The following is an 11,286-nucleotide window of genomic DNA, read 5'->3' as shown; positions in this document are numbered from 1 at the left end:
TGTGTGTGTGTGTGTGTGTGTGTGTGTGTGTGTGTGTGTGTGTGTGTTTAGACCTCAACCATAAAGTCCAGTGTGTTCCACTTAAAACCTTGAAGATGTAAAATGTAATTAAGGTGGACTCATAGTACATTCTCACAGTAAACATTTAATAAAGCTATACTCTTATCCAAAAGAGTGAGTCTGTGGTCGCCTGCTGTGTGACGATACAACATTTTAAGCAGGGAGGGACCCCTACTGTCTGTGCTGGGGTATTGCTGCAAGAGCTTCAGATGTACAGGATGTTAAAAAGGCCCTGCGGAGTCTTGTTGTAAGCTGCCAAAAGTTGTGTTTACATCCAGTGTTGATCACCAAAAAAGCATTGTGTGTATCCGAAAGAGTTTAACAAACGTGTTGAATGTCTTCCTCATAAAACATCTGCAAAGTCAATTGTCCTTAAAGGTTTGAAACCTCTCTAGTTCAACTGTTAACGGCCTTCTTCTGCTTCCCTACTGCATTGCTGTTTCTTTGTACTTTACAACCACCTGCAGATCAGTGGAATAGTATGAAACAATTGGCAGGAATGTGTGTCGGATCAACTCCATGCGTGAACATTTTTGTGCGCATGTGCGAGAACAGACAAAACAGAGACCCAAATGTAAAAACATTGCTCTGTAACTTTCTAGCGGCCACAAAGTCAAAAGGGTACCTTTTAAGTCTCCATGACGCAGAGTTCTTTACTCTTCAGCAACCAAGTACTTGTTCATACAGAGATTGTGATTAACCATTCAATAGCAACCTTGTCAAGGCCTCTCTACCAACTCTCATTTGGTTTAATGTGTCTCCATTCTCCCCCCGTCCCGGATCTCTCCAGGTGAAGAGGAGCAGGGCTCCATGGCAGAGGTGTCCTACTACTCCTATGAATACGACCCAGATTCTGATCCTTTCCTTGCTGATGCAGAGGGAGGGGACGTTTTCCACCTTCCTGAAGGTGGGGAGGTCATCGAGCAGAAGGTGCTTCTACAAGCAGACACTCAGCTTCCCACACTGGACACAAAAAACACCCCTGAGCGATGGTAGGAGCTGCTCCAAAGATTTGTTGTTGTTGTTTTTTTCAGACTTTGGGTTTCTAGGTCTCGGGCATGTTTGTAGTGTGTTTTGTCCGTTTTGGTCAATGCATCGGTCTGTCTCTCAATACTTGCCGAGTTTCTCTACCTGTCTGTAGCGTTCAGACCAAAACATTGGGCAGAAATATACATTATTTGTAAGTTATTTACTTTAACAGCTAGGCACTGTAGTTTTTTGAATACATCACAAGAGTAAATAAAATAGTGTATTTGTTGGGGACTATTTTCAGGCATGGGTGCATTCACATTTGGTGCTCTATCATTTATTTACGGCAGGAAGATGTAGGTTGTACATAAACTGAAGTGCCCGTCTAAATTCGGTCAGAAGTAGACTTTCATTTCGTAGCATTAATGGGTAATTATTTGCAGGTATGAAATGCACCAGGCAATAATGTTAAAGGTGCTAGATTTTAAATTCAGAGCATTAATATACTGTAGCAGCAAACAACTATTTGCTATGTAAAGCTATCGTGAAGTAATATCGACCTGAGCAGAAATGAAGTCATTTTCCCTCTGTGTGTGTTGTAACCCGAGCTTCTTAGGTTTACACACGCAGTCCGGCCGCGCCTTTGCTTGTAGTGCATATGAGTATATCCCCCACTGGCTAGCTTATCGCCACCATTCTGTGCGGTGCTCATACGGTGGTTACAGCACAGTCCAAACCCACGCTGCAGTCAAGTAAGCGTAGCACCCGCCCTCTGGTTACCCTCCAGGTTAAGACTCTCAACATGGCGATGCCTGAGCCGGCGGCTTGCAGCTAACAGTGCTATCAGCCCTAACAGTGCTGACGGAGATAACCGGAGGGTGGGTGCTAAGCTTCCGCAACGTCGTTATCAGCTGCACAGTGCAGAGCGGCGTCCATGAGCTAGCTCACATGCACTAAAAGTTATATAACCTCTCCATAGATTTATATTGTTCTGTGAAAGAAGTGTTAAAAGTGTCTGAGATGGTCTTAAAATGACAGTTTGTTTTGTTTTCTTGTCGTCCACAGAAACGCTCACAGAGTGAAGCCACCTCCAAATTGTACATTATTTGTGAATATGCTAGTGAATGGAAAGAGAAGAGAGACTTGGGACTTGCTCAGCCTGAAGGGAAGAGATGATGGAGTCTGGAGAATGAGAGAGTGTGTTTGTAGCTGTGAGATGAATGGGGACTGTGTGGATGCATTTCTACATTGGTGTGTGTGTGGTTGGATGTGACTGTGTGCGACTGCTATTAAGGTAGTGTCCTCCAGACTTCTACTCTTCTTCCTCCAGACTCCTGGTCACCAATAGGCACCATAGCGTCTTTGTTATTCACTGTACTGCCTTTATAATCACTAGAAGAAATAATCAAGTATTTATGTTTGTAATTACACCTGACTTTAAGCAAAATATTTTGTTATATTTTCTATCTGTGGTATTTATTTGTAGCTAGAGGTCATATCATTTTTATTTTTTGTCATTGTCCGCCCATACAGTCTACTTTCTGCCCTTGTGGTTCTTTGAGTTCAAACAAAAGGCAATGTGCTGTCAAAGGCTTTTTTTTTTTTTTCTTTCATAGCAAGCTTTAACCCAATTATTGAAATCTTTGATGCAATTCCTGTGCTGGTATCCTGCTGGAAAAAGACATATGCTTACCATATGCTTTACAGAAACATGAGCTCAAATGTTTTTCATATTAGACAGCACAGGGGAGATTGACAGGAAACAAAGAAAGAGAAGAGGACTGACATGTAACAAAGGTCTCTGACCGACTCAAACTGCTCCACCAGGACACACCGGCCCAAACGTTTCTGAAACTGTCGCACCGAGACACCAACATCATCTACTCTCAAGTTGCCTTTCACCTTACCTACCTTGAGATTTGATTGTACAGTTCATAAGCTATTTTGTTTTTGTTAAATTTTGATTCGTGAAGCAATCAACTTAAAAATCAAGAATGAAGTTTAGGATTTCTGTAAATGTACCAAATTGGATTCAATGTAGCCCCTCTTCATATCAAAACTTGTGCTTTTTAAAACAAACGAGAATAAAATTTGTATACAATCCAAGGTTTTGGTTTTGTCGCCTTTTATACTTAATAAGCAGACTAGACTTGCGTCTTGTGTCCAGTCATCAATGGGTTACCTGGGTTTAAGTTATTGTCTTCTGCACTTTGCTACACTAACTCCTTCTGTTATAACTCGTGCAATTACACTTTGTATAACTGAAGGGAAGAAATGCCTTGACCCTTGTTACTTTTTAAGAATAATGCGATCTCTGCAGATGCAGCACAGTAGATGCATCTGCTCCACTAGCAGAGGAGGTGCAGTTTATGAAAGCTGCGTTGCTCCATTTCCTTTGAAGGGCTAGTTAAGTCTGGAGATAATTTCCTGCCAGCAGCGAGCTGTATCACAACCCTGCTGCTCCTCTGCTCTGATAACGGACTCCGTGACCCCTGGCAAGCTTCTGCGTTAGAGACAGAAAGCATGTACGTGTGTGTGTGTGTGTGTGTGTATCCACGTTTACACGCTGCATACGTCTCTGGGTTTGAATGTGCACCGTACTATATGCGTTATAACTGCCAACAACAGATTCGGGTTACCTAAGCAGCAGCCCGGAGAGCGTTAGAGCCTGTTAAAGTTTAATGTTTGTTTTCTGCACATGTCACTTGTCGACCCTCTCAGTTACTGTGGCCTCTGGCAACGGGCAGCTCGGGCCTGTAAACAAATCCGTCAAATCCCAACTACAAATCATCGATGGGACTAGCGGAGATCAAAGAGGGCTAAACCGTTACTGCATCTGGGTAATCGGTTTGCCCTTAAGATGAAGATGAGAAACCAGAGGGTTGCCTGACAAATGAAGGTAGTCGGCCTGTAACTGCTCCAGGTGTGCTGCCCTTGCATCTCACCCTGCTGTGTTTGGGGCTTGATAAATGTGTGTTTGAGGAATAGAAAACACAGTATCTATGGAAATAACTATGAATTTCCTCTGCATTCCTACTGTCATAAATGTAAAGAAGTGTGTATGGAGAGCGCGTACAGACAGTAGTTCACAGTTTACGGGTTAGATGTTTGTGAAGTTATGGAACTTCTACACCTAACCCTTCTCCTATATGCTCCGAGTTGATGCTGTAGGCCTTACCTCTCCAGTCTAAAAGGAAACAAACGTTACTGTAGTGACAACACGGGACCAGGCCTCAACAAACTCTCCACAGCAGTCTCTGTGGCAACTGCATGCATGGTTGAAGAGTGATATTGCCTCTCCACACTGCGATGGACAGAGAGTGAAAGGAGGGAGAGGGGGGATCTTGGTTTCATGGTTTGCAGGGGGGAGCTAGCATTACATGAGAGTGAATCGGAGTGATGACATTGTTCCTAAGTACCAGCTGAGTGCACCTTTACATCAACCTCTGTGGAGGAAGGGCTATTCATGTGTCCGAGCCCCCACAGGTGGACAAAGGGACAAGCAGGCAGATGGATAAAAAATACCCTATCCAGTGTAGAGTCTGCTCCGCTGTTGACACTTTGATACCGATTATGCGTCTCAGGTTTACTGATTGTTTCAGAGGAAATTAGGGATTGATTCTGGACCATCAAGGGGGTCTGGGTTTCACTGTCAGCTTGGGCATAGTGGGGCTCAATCCTGGAGAATCCTGTGGTATCTGAAGAAAGACCACCAAGACGGACATGGAGTGAGGTGCTCCTCTAACGGCTGAATTTCCAAGTATGCAGTCGGCTTCAGTGCTGGCTAAAAGGGGGAACTATCTGTGGTAAGGTGCAAAAAACAAAGCATTTTAGGTTTTGTTTTTATGGGATTAGAATTGTCAATGAATATTTCTTCAGGCAGCTGACATGCTGTGTGAATGTTTTTGGTAGTATTGCTGCTACTGAGCGACTCCTGAAGTATTCGTCGCCTCTACAAAGAGTCAAATGGAGAAAAAATACCCGTCAATAGCAGGAAAAGAAAAAGGTAAGTTCACTCGTAGAAACTTCTTTTTTTTTACTGATTGTGTAAATTCATGTGTCTAAAACTGTACATCCTGTGTAAAGGCATGAATATCATGTTGCAGTTGGTCACTTTTGGTATTTCATAATTCCGAATTGGGAACACTGACTAGAGCAGAGTAGAGGATGTCTCAGTGTGCAGACCTGCCAGGACTCGCTCCTCTCTGTGAAAAATGCCACCGCACACTTGTACACTATGAGGTGTGGTGGTGCAGATCATTCTTGCCTCATACTTGAGTTTATCAGATTGCCAAATAAGAGGCCACAATTATTCTGAGTTATGCAACATTCTGTCGTTTAGCAAATTTGCGTACATTGCATTCTTATGAACAACTGACTGGTGCTGAAATAAACTGTTTGGATCTCCTTTACTGCACAACGGTGTCACTTGTGCACTGTGAACATGTTTAATGTCGTATAATGTGTCGGCCGTACATCTCTGTGTTAACTCCCCACGTCTCTAGGGCCAGGGCCTGGGCGCTATGGGCTTCCTCCCACCGTTGGATTCATGGGCCACGACTTCACCAAGACGACTAGCCCTGCTTATTCCTTCCATGGCAGGATGAGTGACACTAGTGAGTTCTTCATCTCTTTCTCTAACTTGTAGGTTATCATGTAGCTACATATCTGCAGAGAAAACACTTTTTTAAAATGTAATATCCCTAAATACACCACAGACCTAAGTCACATTACACTGTATATCCTCAGTGATGTAATGTTAAATAAAAGCCAGTAGGGGGAGACAACGCTTCATAGATCTGTAGTTTCTCACCTTATGTTCATCTAGCCAGTGTATTTTAGGACCACTGCATGATCAAAACAAAGTGACTGAGCAGATATTATATATTGAATTGATCATACACGTTTACTTTCCCTGCAGTGTATTGTGTAGACTCAAGTCCAGGGCCACAGTATCACATTGATGCAAAAATGACTCGTTTCGGAAGGGCCGTCACACCTGCATACTCCATGTTGGGCCGAGTGAAAACACAGAGTAAGTTCCTCTTCATAACAGGCAAATAACTGTTATTGTGAGTGCACATGTATGTTGTAATGCTGCATCTTAAACTAAGACCAAACTAACTTATCCGTGATTGTGAAAAGATGAACTCTTGTACAAAGACATGTGTTTTTGAAACTACTTCTACAGATCCAGTGTCAGCTGTTACAACTGAAAATCTGAACCACACTAAGCATGCTACTCGACCATATGTTGTTGAGTGGATGGTTTGTATTATTCAACCGTTTTCTGTTCACTAGAGGAGCTATTCCAGACACCTGGACCGGGTGCATACAGCCCTGAGAAAACCTCACCATACAACCTCCAGCGCAGACCACCGTCTTACACAATGGGGTATCGCTCACAGTACCGGAGTGTCGACTCAGTACCGGCGCCTAACAAGTACTGTCTGCCTCCGCTAATGGGCCCTCAAGTCCCAAACAAGCAAGCCAGCGCAAGTTACACAATGTCAGGTACTTACAGCACAGGGGGACCCTCTGTGGATTTAGCCCAGACACCAGGGCCTTGCAGGTACAACAGTACAGACCCAAGTGTTTATCTACCCAGAAAGCCAGCATTTTCCATGCTGGGACGTCACGACTTACCCAGAGATGCCACCAACAAACCCGGTCCTGGGACTTACAATCCAGAGAAAGTGACAGTTCACAAGGCTCGGGCCCCAGCCTACTCCCTGGGCATCAGACACTCCGAATTTGTTACTCCACTGATTGTCAATGTTTCCGACTGACCATCATCACACAGAAAACATGATTCTGTGTTCTGGTAGAAAGAAATATTGATGAGCAAACAAAGCTAATGTGAAGAAGTACATTTAATTTGTTCTTTCAGCAACAAAGAAAGTGTTGAATCAACCATGACTCAGTCAACATTTATAACATCTTGAAATAATATTATGTACATGACACAAACACAAGTTTAAAGAACAGGAAAAACATAGAAAGCTCTTTTGGAAAAGTAATGGGCTTGAGGAAAGGAAAAAAAAAAAACTAAAAACTATGCCTGCCCGATACTCAGTAAATAAATCATCATAAAAATGGCATCAAAAGACATTTAAAAAATGTATTAAAATGTACACTTGACAGGCAAACTTTCACTTTCATATTGTTTATAAGGTTATCATTCACAGTGGAATCAAGCCGATTGCCTCTCGTTGCCTCTAAAAATTGAGGGAGTTTGAAAGGACAAAAGACACAATACAACTAAGGATTTTCTACACAATACATTAGAACATATGTAGATGGTATGAAGGATGTATGGTTCATAGACAATACAAATCAGCAAAGATGATAGCAGGCACTTTACAGGTTTCCATTTAATCCTTTGGGAGAGGTCTTCTGAAAAGCAGTATGTGTGGCTCTGGAGAGTAAAGCAAAGAAGAAGTATCTGTCAGCATCATCTGCACAGTACAGTGGTTACACTATACCGTGTACCTTCACGTGTACCAGCTGTGTGTAGGACGTTTCATGGCAGTCTAATGGCACAGGCTTTTAAAGGATCGGTTCAGATATTTTTCATGACTATCTTAATACAACACTCACATGCTGATGTACATTTGTTGTAAAACAAGAGTTACCCTGTAATCATTCCTTTTCTCTATACTGGTGATGAAGAGATCCTTTTCTGGCAGACTACAACGTAAGAGATTGTGGCCAAAATACAGTCCTCCTGTGTGAAAACTGTGCTCTACAGCTGAGCCAAAGGAGGTATTTTCGAACAGTCTTAAATACAAAATCCCATCATTCCATTCCCCTACACTGTTGTTTTTGCTGAGCAGCAGGGAAGTGGCATAAACACAAAGGGGACTTTTGTTCTAAATACTATAATATTGGAAATACCCATTTGATGAGACTAATATCGACTGATGAAACCATTAAAAACATAGGTTTCCTTTGGCTGAGCTTTAGGGTGCATCTAGCACAGAACTAGATTATTTCTGTCATATCTTGTAGACTCCTGGTAAAAAAGGACTTCTTCACAACCAGCATGGACAGAAAGGATGATTGCCATATTATTAGCTCTTTTAATATGCATGTGGATATATGTGAAAACTGACCTGGTTTGTGTATCATGTAGTGAATCCAACCCTGGCTCTGTTGCACCCCGAGTCCCCTCCACTCGTCTTCTGCCATCAGGTGGGCGGAGGGCACCAATTTAGACAGCTGCTTTGGAAGCACCACATGTCTATGGGACGATAAAGAAAAACAGCAACGAATTATCCACTAAGAACCAGAAACGTATTTTAGGGATGGTCAAGAAGTAAGTCAACTAGACTGTTTCAGGTAACTTCATATGATAGCGAACGTTGACGGCTAGGTACTCATGGTACTAATAATGTACAAATATTGACGTCACCGTTAATGTGACCCAACAGTCAGCATAGCTCGTGCTATTTTGACAAATTTCCCCTTGGGGATAAATAAAGTATATTTCTATTCTATTAGCTGTAAGTGGATCAAGAGTGTTTTTGTTAGCTTAACTGTTAGCCATTTACAAAGATTTATCATTACGTAACTCTTATGCTAAACTAAATACAACCTACATACTCTGTAACGTTACTGTATTTTACTGTATTACCCATTTGCCGACATACGTTAACGTTACGTTCAGCAGTGTAAAGTTAGCTAGCCTACCCAATCCTACCGTAATGTGACGTTAAGCTAACTAACGTTAACGTAAAAACACAAAATAACGTACTTTTAACTAGTGCCAAAAAACGTCAGTTAATCACACCTGTATTCAAACTCCTCGTCGTTGTACTTGTCAGAGTAGTAAATCTGTTTTTTTGACATTTTCCCGTCGATGATAGCAGTCAAAGCTGAAGTCCAGAGAGCCGTTTCGGTTGATGTGAAGTAGCTTAGCTCACTAACTTAGCAATAACGAAGCTGCTGTCATCTGCCGCTGTTTTCAGAGGACAATTCAAAACCCAACGGTTACCCGCATGTCCCTGATTGGCCAAGGCAGCAGCACGTCGACTTCCCACAGAGCTAGATCGTCTATGTTTTGAAAGATGAATCACTCGGATGTGAAAGCACGACTCTTCAACGAGGAAGCACTGCTTTGCGAAAAAGTTTGTTTTTCCCCGTAAATTATTCAAAAACACACATTCACGCAATTTTCTTAAGTTTTGGTATTGTGCCATATACTTAAAATAAGTCTTAGACGTTTGAAAGGAAGATATTTTCTGTATTTTTGACAACGTATCTGGTACTTCGCCAGGACTTTTCATGGAAGTGCAGAGGGGCTCTTCATCTTTATACTCTCTCTGCCACGTTGCTAGTCCTCCTTCCGTCGTTACCCCGGTGCAAAGAGTTGTTTTGCCCGAGGTGCTGGAGCTTGTACTGGGGCCATGGCTGGAGCTCTTCGGACTGTAGGTGAGAGGTGCCCGGGTTGAAATGGAAAAGGCACTCGGTGGTGGTGAAAACAACAATTTACATTTTCGGGACATTTCTGAATTAGAGTTAAATATGAACCATAAGCGTTACAGGCAGTGGGTATACAAAGCGAATACATAATTACTAATTACATTTAGCCTTCAGTGATTTTGCAAATGATGGTTGGATACTATTTAGCTGGAACTCTATCTAACATGAACCCTAATGGAATACGGTGTTTCTAAATATAGCCCATCAATGTAGCTTGCATTTGTCTTTAAATTGTCATCATTCGTGTTTTTTTCCAAGCTAAGCAAGTTTCAATTTTATTTAATTTTGCCTGCTGAATTGTTCATTATTTTACTTTTAATTTGGTTGCATTCATGGATGGTGCATATAATAATGACATGCACTAAGCTTACATAAACGATGTTTCTTTACCACTAGCTCTTATTTTTGTAATGTATTCAGTTATATATTTTGTTAGGTAGCCTAGATTATTATCTTTACCAAATCTGGATCCAGTTGAATTTGTCTTGTCGCTTAATATTTTCTAAATTAAATTTTTTATCATTTGCTATTAACATAGACCACTCTCTAATTCATTATGTGACACAGGCCTATTTCCACTGACTTATTTGTTTTTATTCTTTGTATTTCAGTAATTTCTGTTGTGGCACCATCATGGGCGATACACAAAAGAGAGCATCGGTCATCTATTATATTTTCTCTTGGGCCTTACATGAACATATTACCTTTCCCAGTAAATGCTTTGTAGGTACATGAAAGATAAACTCTCTCTTTACATTTTAACCAAAACAAAGAAGTTTGAGGATTATCTTGTTGGAAGTAAGTAACCTATGTTGTAATCACTGTTGTCAAGGTAATGGCTGCTAATGAGTGGTGGTGTATTCACAGCATGGTGTGTTCCTCTTGTATATGCAAACTACCAAAGTCAGGAAGCACATATGTTAACTCTTCACAGACAGAAAATGATAGTATAGTTGACTGATCAGCTGCAAGCGAGTAATATATTGTTATTTATGGCAATTAAACGTAGAATTAAACGTAGTCTTCAAATGGTTGCGCTTGTATCTTTTTCTTTAAAGCACGTTTATTTAATTTGGTTTGAAGTAATAATGACTTCATATCTGTTTTCCTTTTGAGTAGAGTATGTTGCAAGAGCAGGTCTTTTGGTGTTTTTCCTCACAGAAAAGGGAACAGGACATATATAGAGGAAAGGCCAGCTTACTTGTGCATCTGTCAACATGCAGTGAATCCATCTGGTTTATCAGTAACTTCTTATACTCTGTAGCAAACAAACAGGAGGCAATTAGCTGTTTGGAAGCGGATGGTAGTGGTAGTTTGCGTTCCCACTGGGTTTTTTCACTGTGGTTCGTAGTAATGAGTTTTCCTGACACTAGTGGATTGAAATTATTCTCTTACTCAACCATAGATGCAGCTCATTTGTGCTGTGTGAAGTGTTGCCTTTCTCTGATAAAAGTCAATGGAAATTCACTGGGCTGGATTCTTCTCATCTTCTTTCTCCCTAGAGCCTGATACATAGGTAAGTTTCCTGATGCCTTTCTAAATAACTTTTAAGTTTACAAATGTGTCAATAGCGGTCAGTGTAGTGCACAATTTAAACCCATTTTAATCAGTGTAGTTTGTTTGTTGACTGTTGTCCTTCTGTCACATTGTATTGGACAGACAACATGATTATTGCACTCAATGAATTAATAACTGGCGTAACAGGTGACTCTGACTATTGGGTTATTTCACAACCAGTGCAGACATTGCTCTCACCATTTGACCAACCCCCCC

The 11,286-nt window shown here is 41.4% G+C and overlaps 3 protein-coding genes across 3 annotated transcripts in view; 2 read left to right on the top strand and 1 right to left on the bottom strand.

Moving 5' to 3' along the window:
• Positions 1-2,608, top strand: part of cpamd8 (C3 and PZP like alpha-2-macroglobulin domain containing 8) — a 38,907-nt gene extending 36,299 nt beyond the window's left edge. Inside the window, exons 43-44 of the mRNA XM_031864058.1 lie at positions 851-1,052; positions 2,095-2,608. Coding sequence (XP_031719918.1) covers positions 851-1,052; position 2,095 — 203 coding nt within the window. The 3' untranslated portion in view covers positions 2,096-2,608. The remainder of the gene's footprint in view (positions 1-850; positions 1,053-2,094) is intronic.
• A 2,387-nt stretch (positions 2,609-4,995) lies between these two features.
• Positions 4,996-6,818, top strand: cimap1d (CIMAP1 family member D). The gene is made up of 4 exons (XM_031863877.1): positions 4,996-5,035; positions 5,535-5,645; positions 5,951-6,064; positions 6,331-6,818. Exons 1-4 carry the CDS (start codon positions 4,996-4,998, stop codon positions 6,816-6,818), a joined length of 753 nt encoding a protein of 250 aa, XP_031719737.1.
• Positions 6,819-6,894: 76 nt separating this feature from the next.
• On the bottom strand, positions 6,895-8,972 carry cks2 (CDC28 protein kinase regulatory subunit 2). The gene is made up of 3 exons (XM_031864319.1): positions 8,822-8,972; positions 8,145-8,272; positions 6,895-7,447 (listed from the first exon to the last, which is right to left on the bottom strand). The coding sequence occupies exons 1-3, from the start codon at positions 8,878-8,880 to the stop codon at positions 7,404-7,406; spliced, it is 231 nt and encodes a 76-aa protein (XP_031720179.1). The 5' UTR covers positions 8,881-8,972; the 3' UTR covers positions 6,895-7,403.
• Between the last annotated feature and the right edge of the window lie 2,314 nt (positions 8,973-11,286).

Source organism: Anarrhichthys ocellatus, unplaced genomic scaffold (genome assembly GCF_004355925.1).
Source record: "Anarrhichthys ocellatus isolate YVR2014 unplaced genomic scaffold, GSC_Weel_1.0 scaffold30, whole genome shotgun sequence".
In the NCBI taxonomy this organism is placed as follows: Eukaryota; Metazoa; Chordata; class Actinopteri; order Perciformes; family Anarhichadidae; genus Anarrhichthys; species Anarrhichthys ocellatus.
This window is presented reverse-complemented; position numbering and strand designations above follow the sequence as displayed.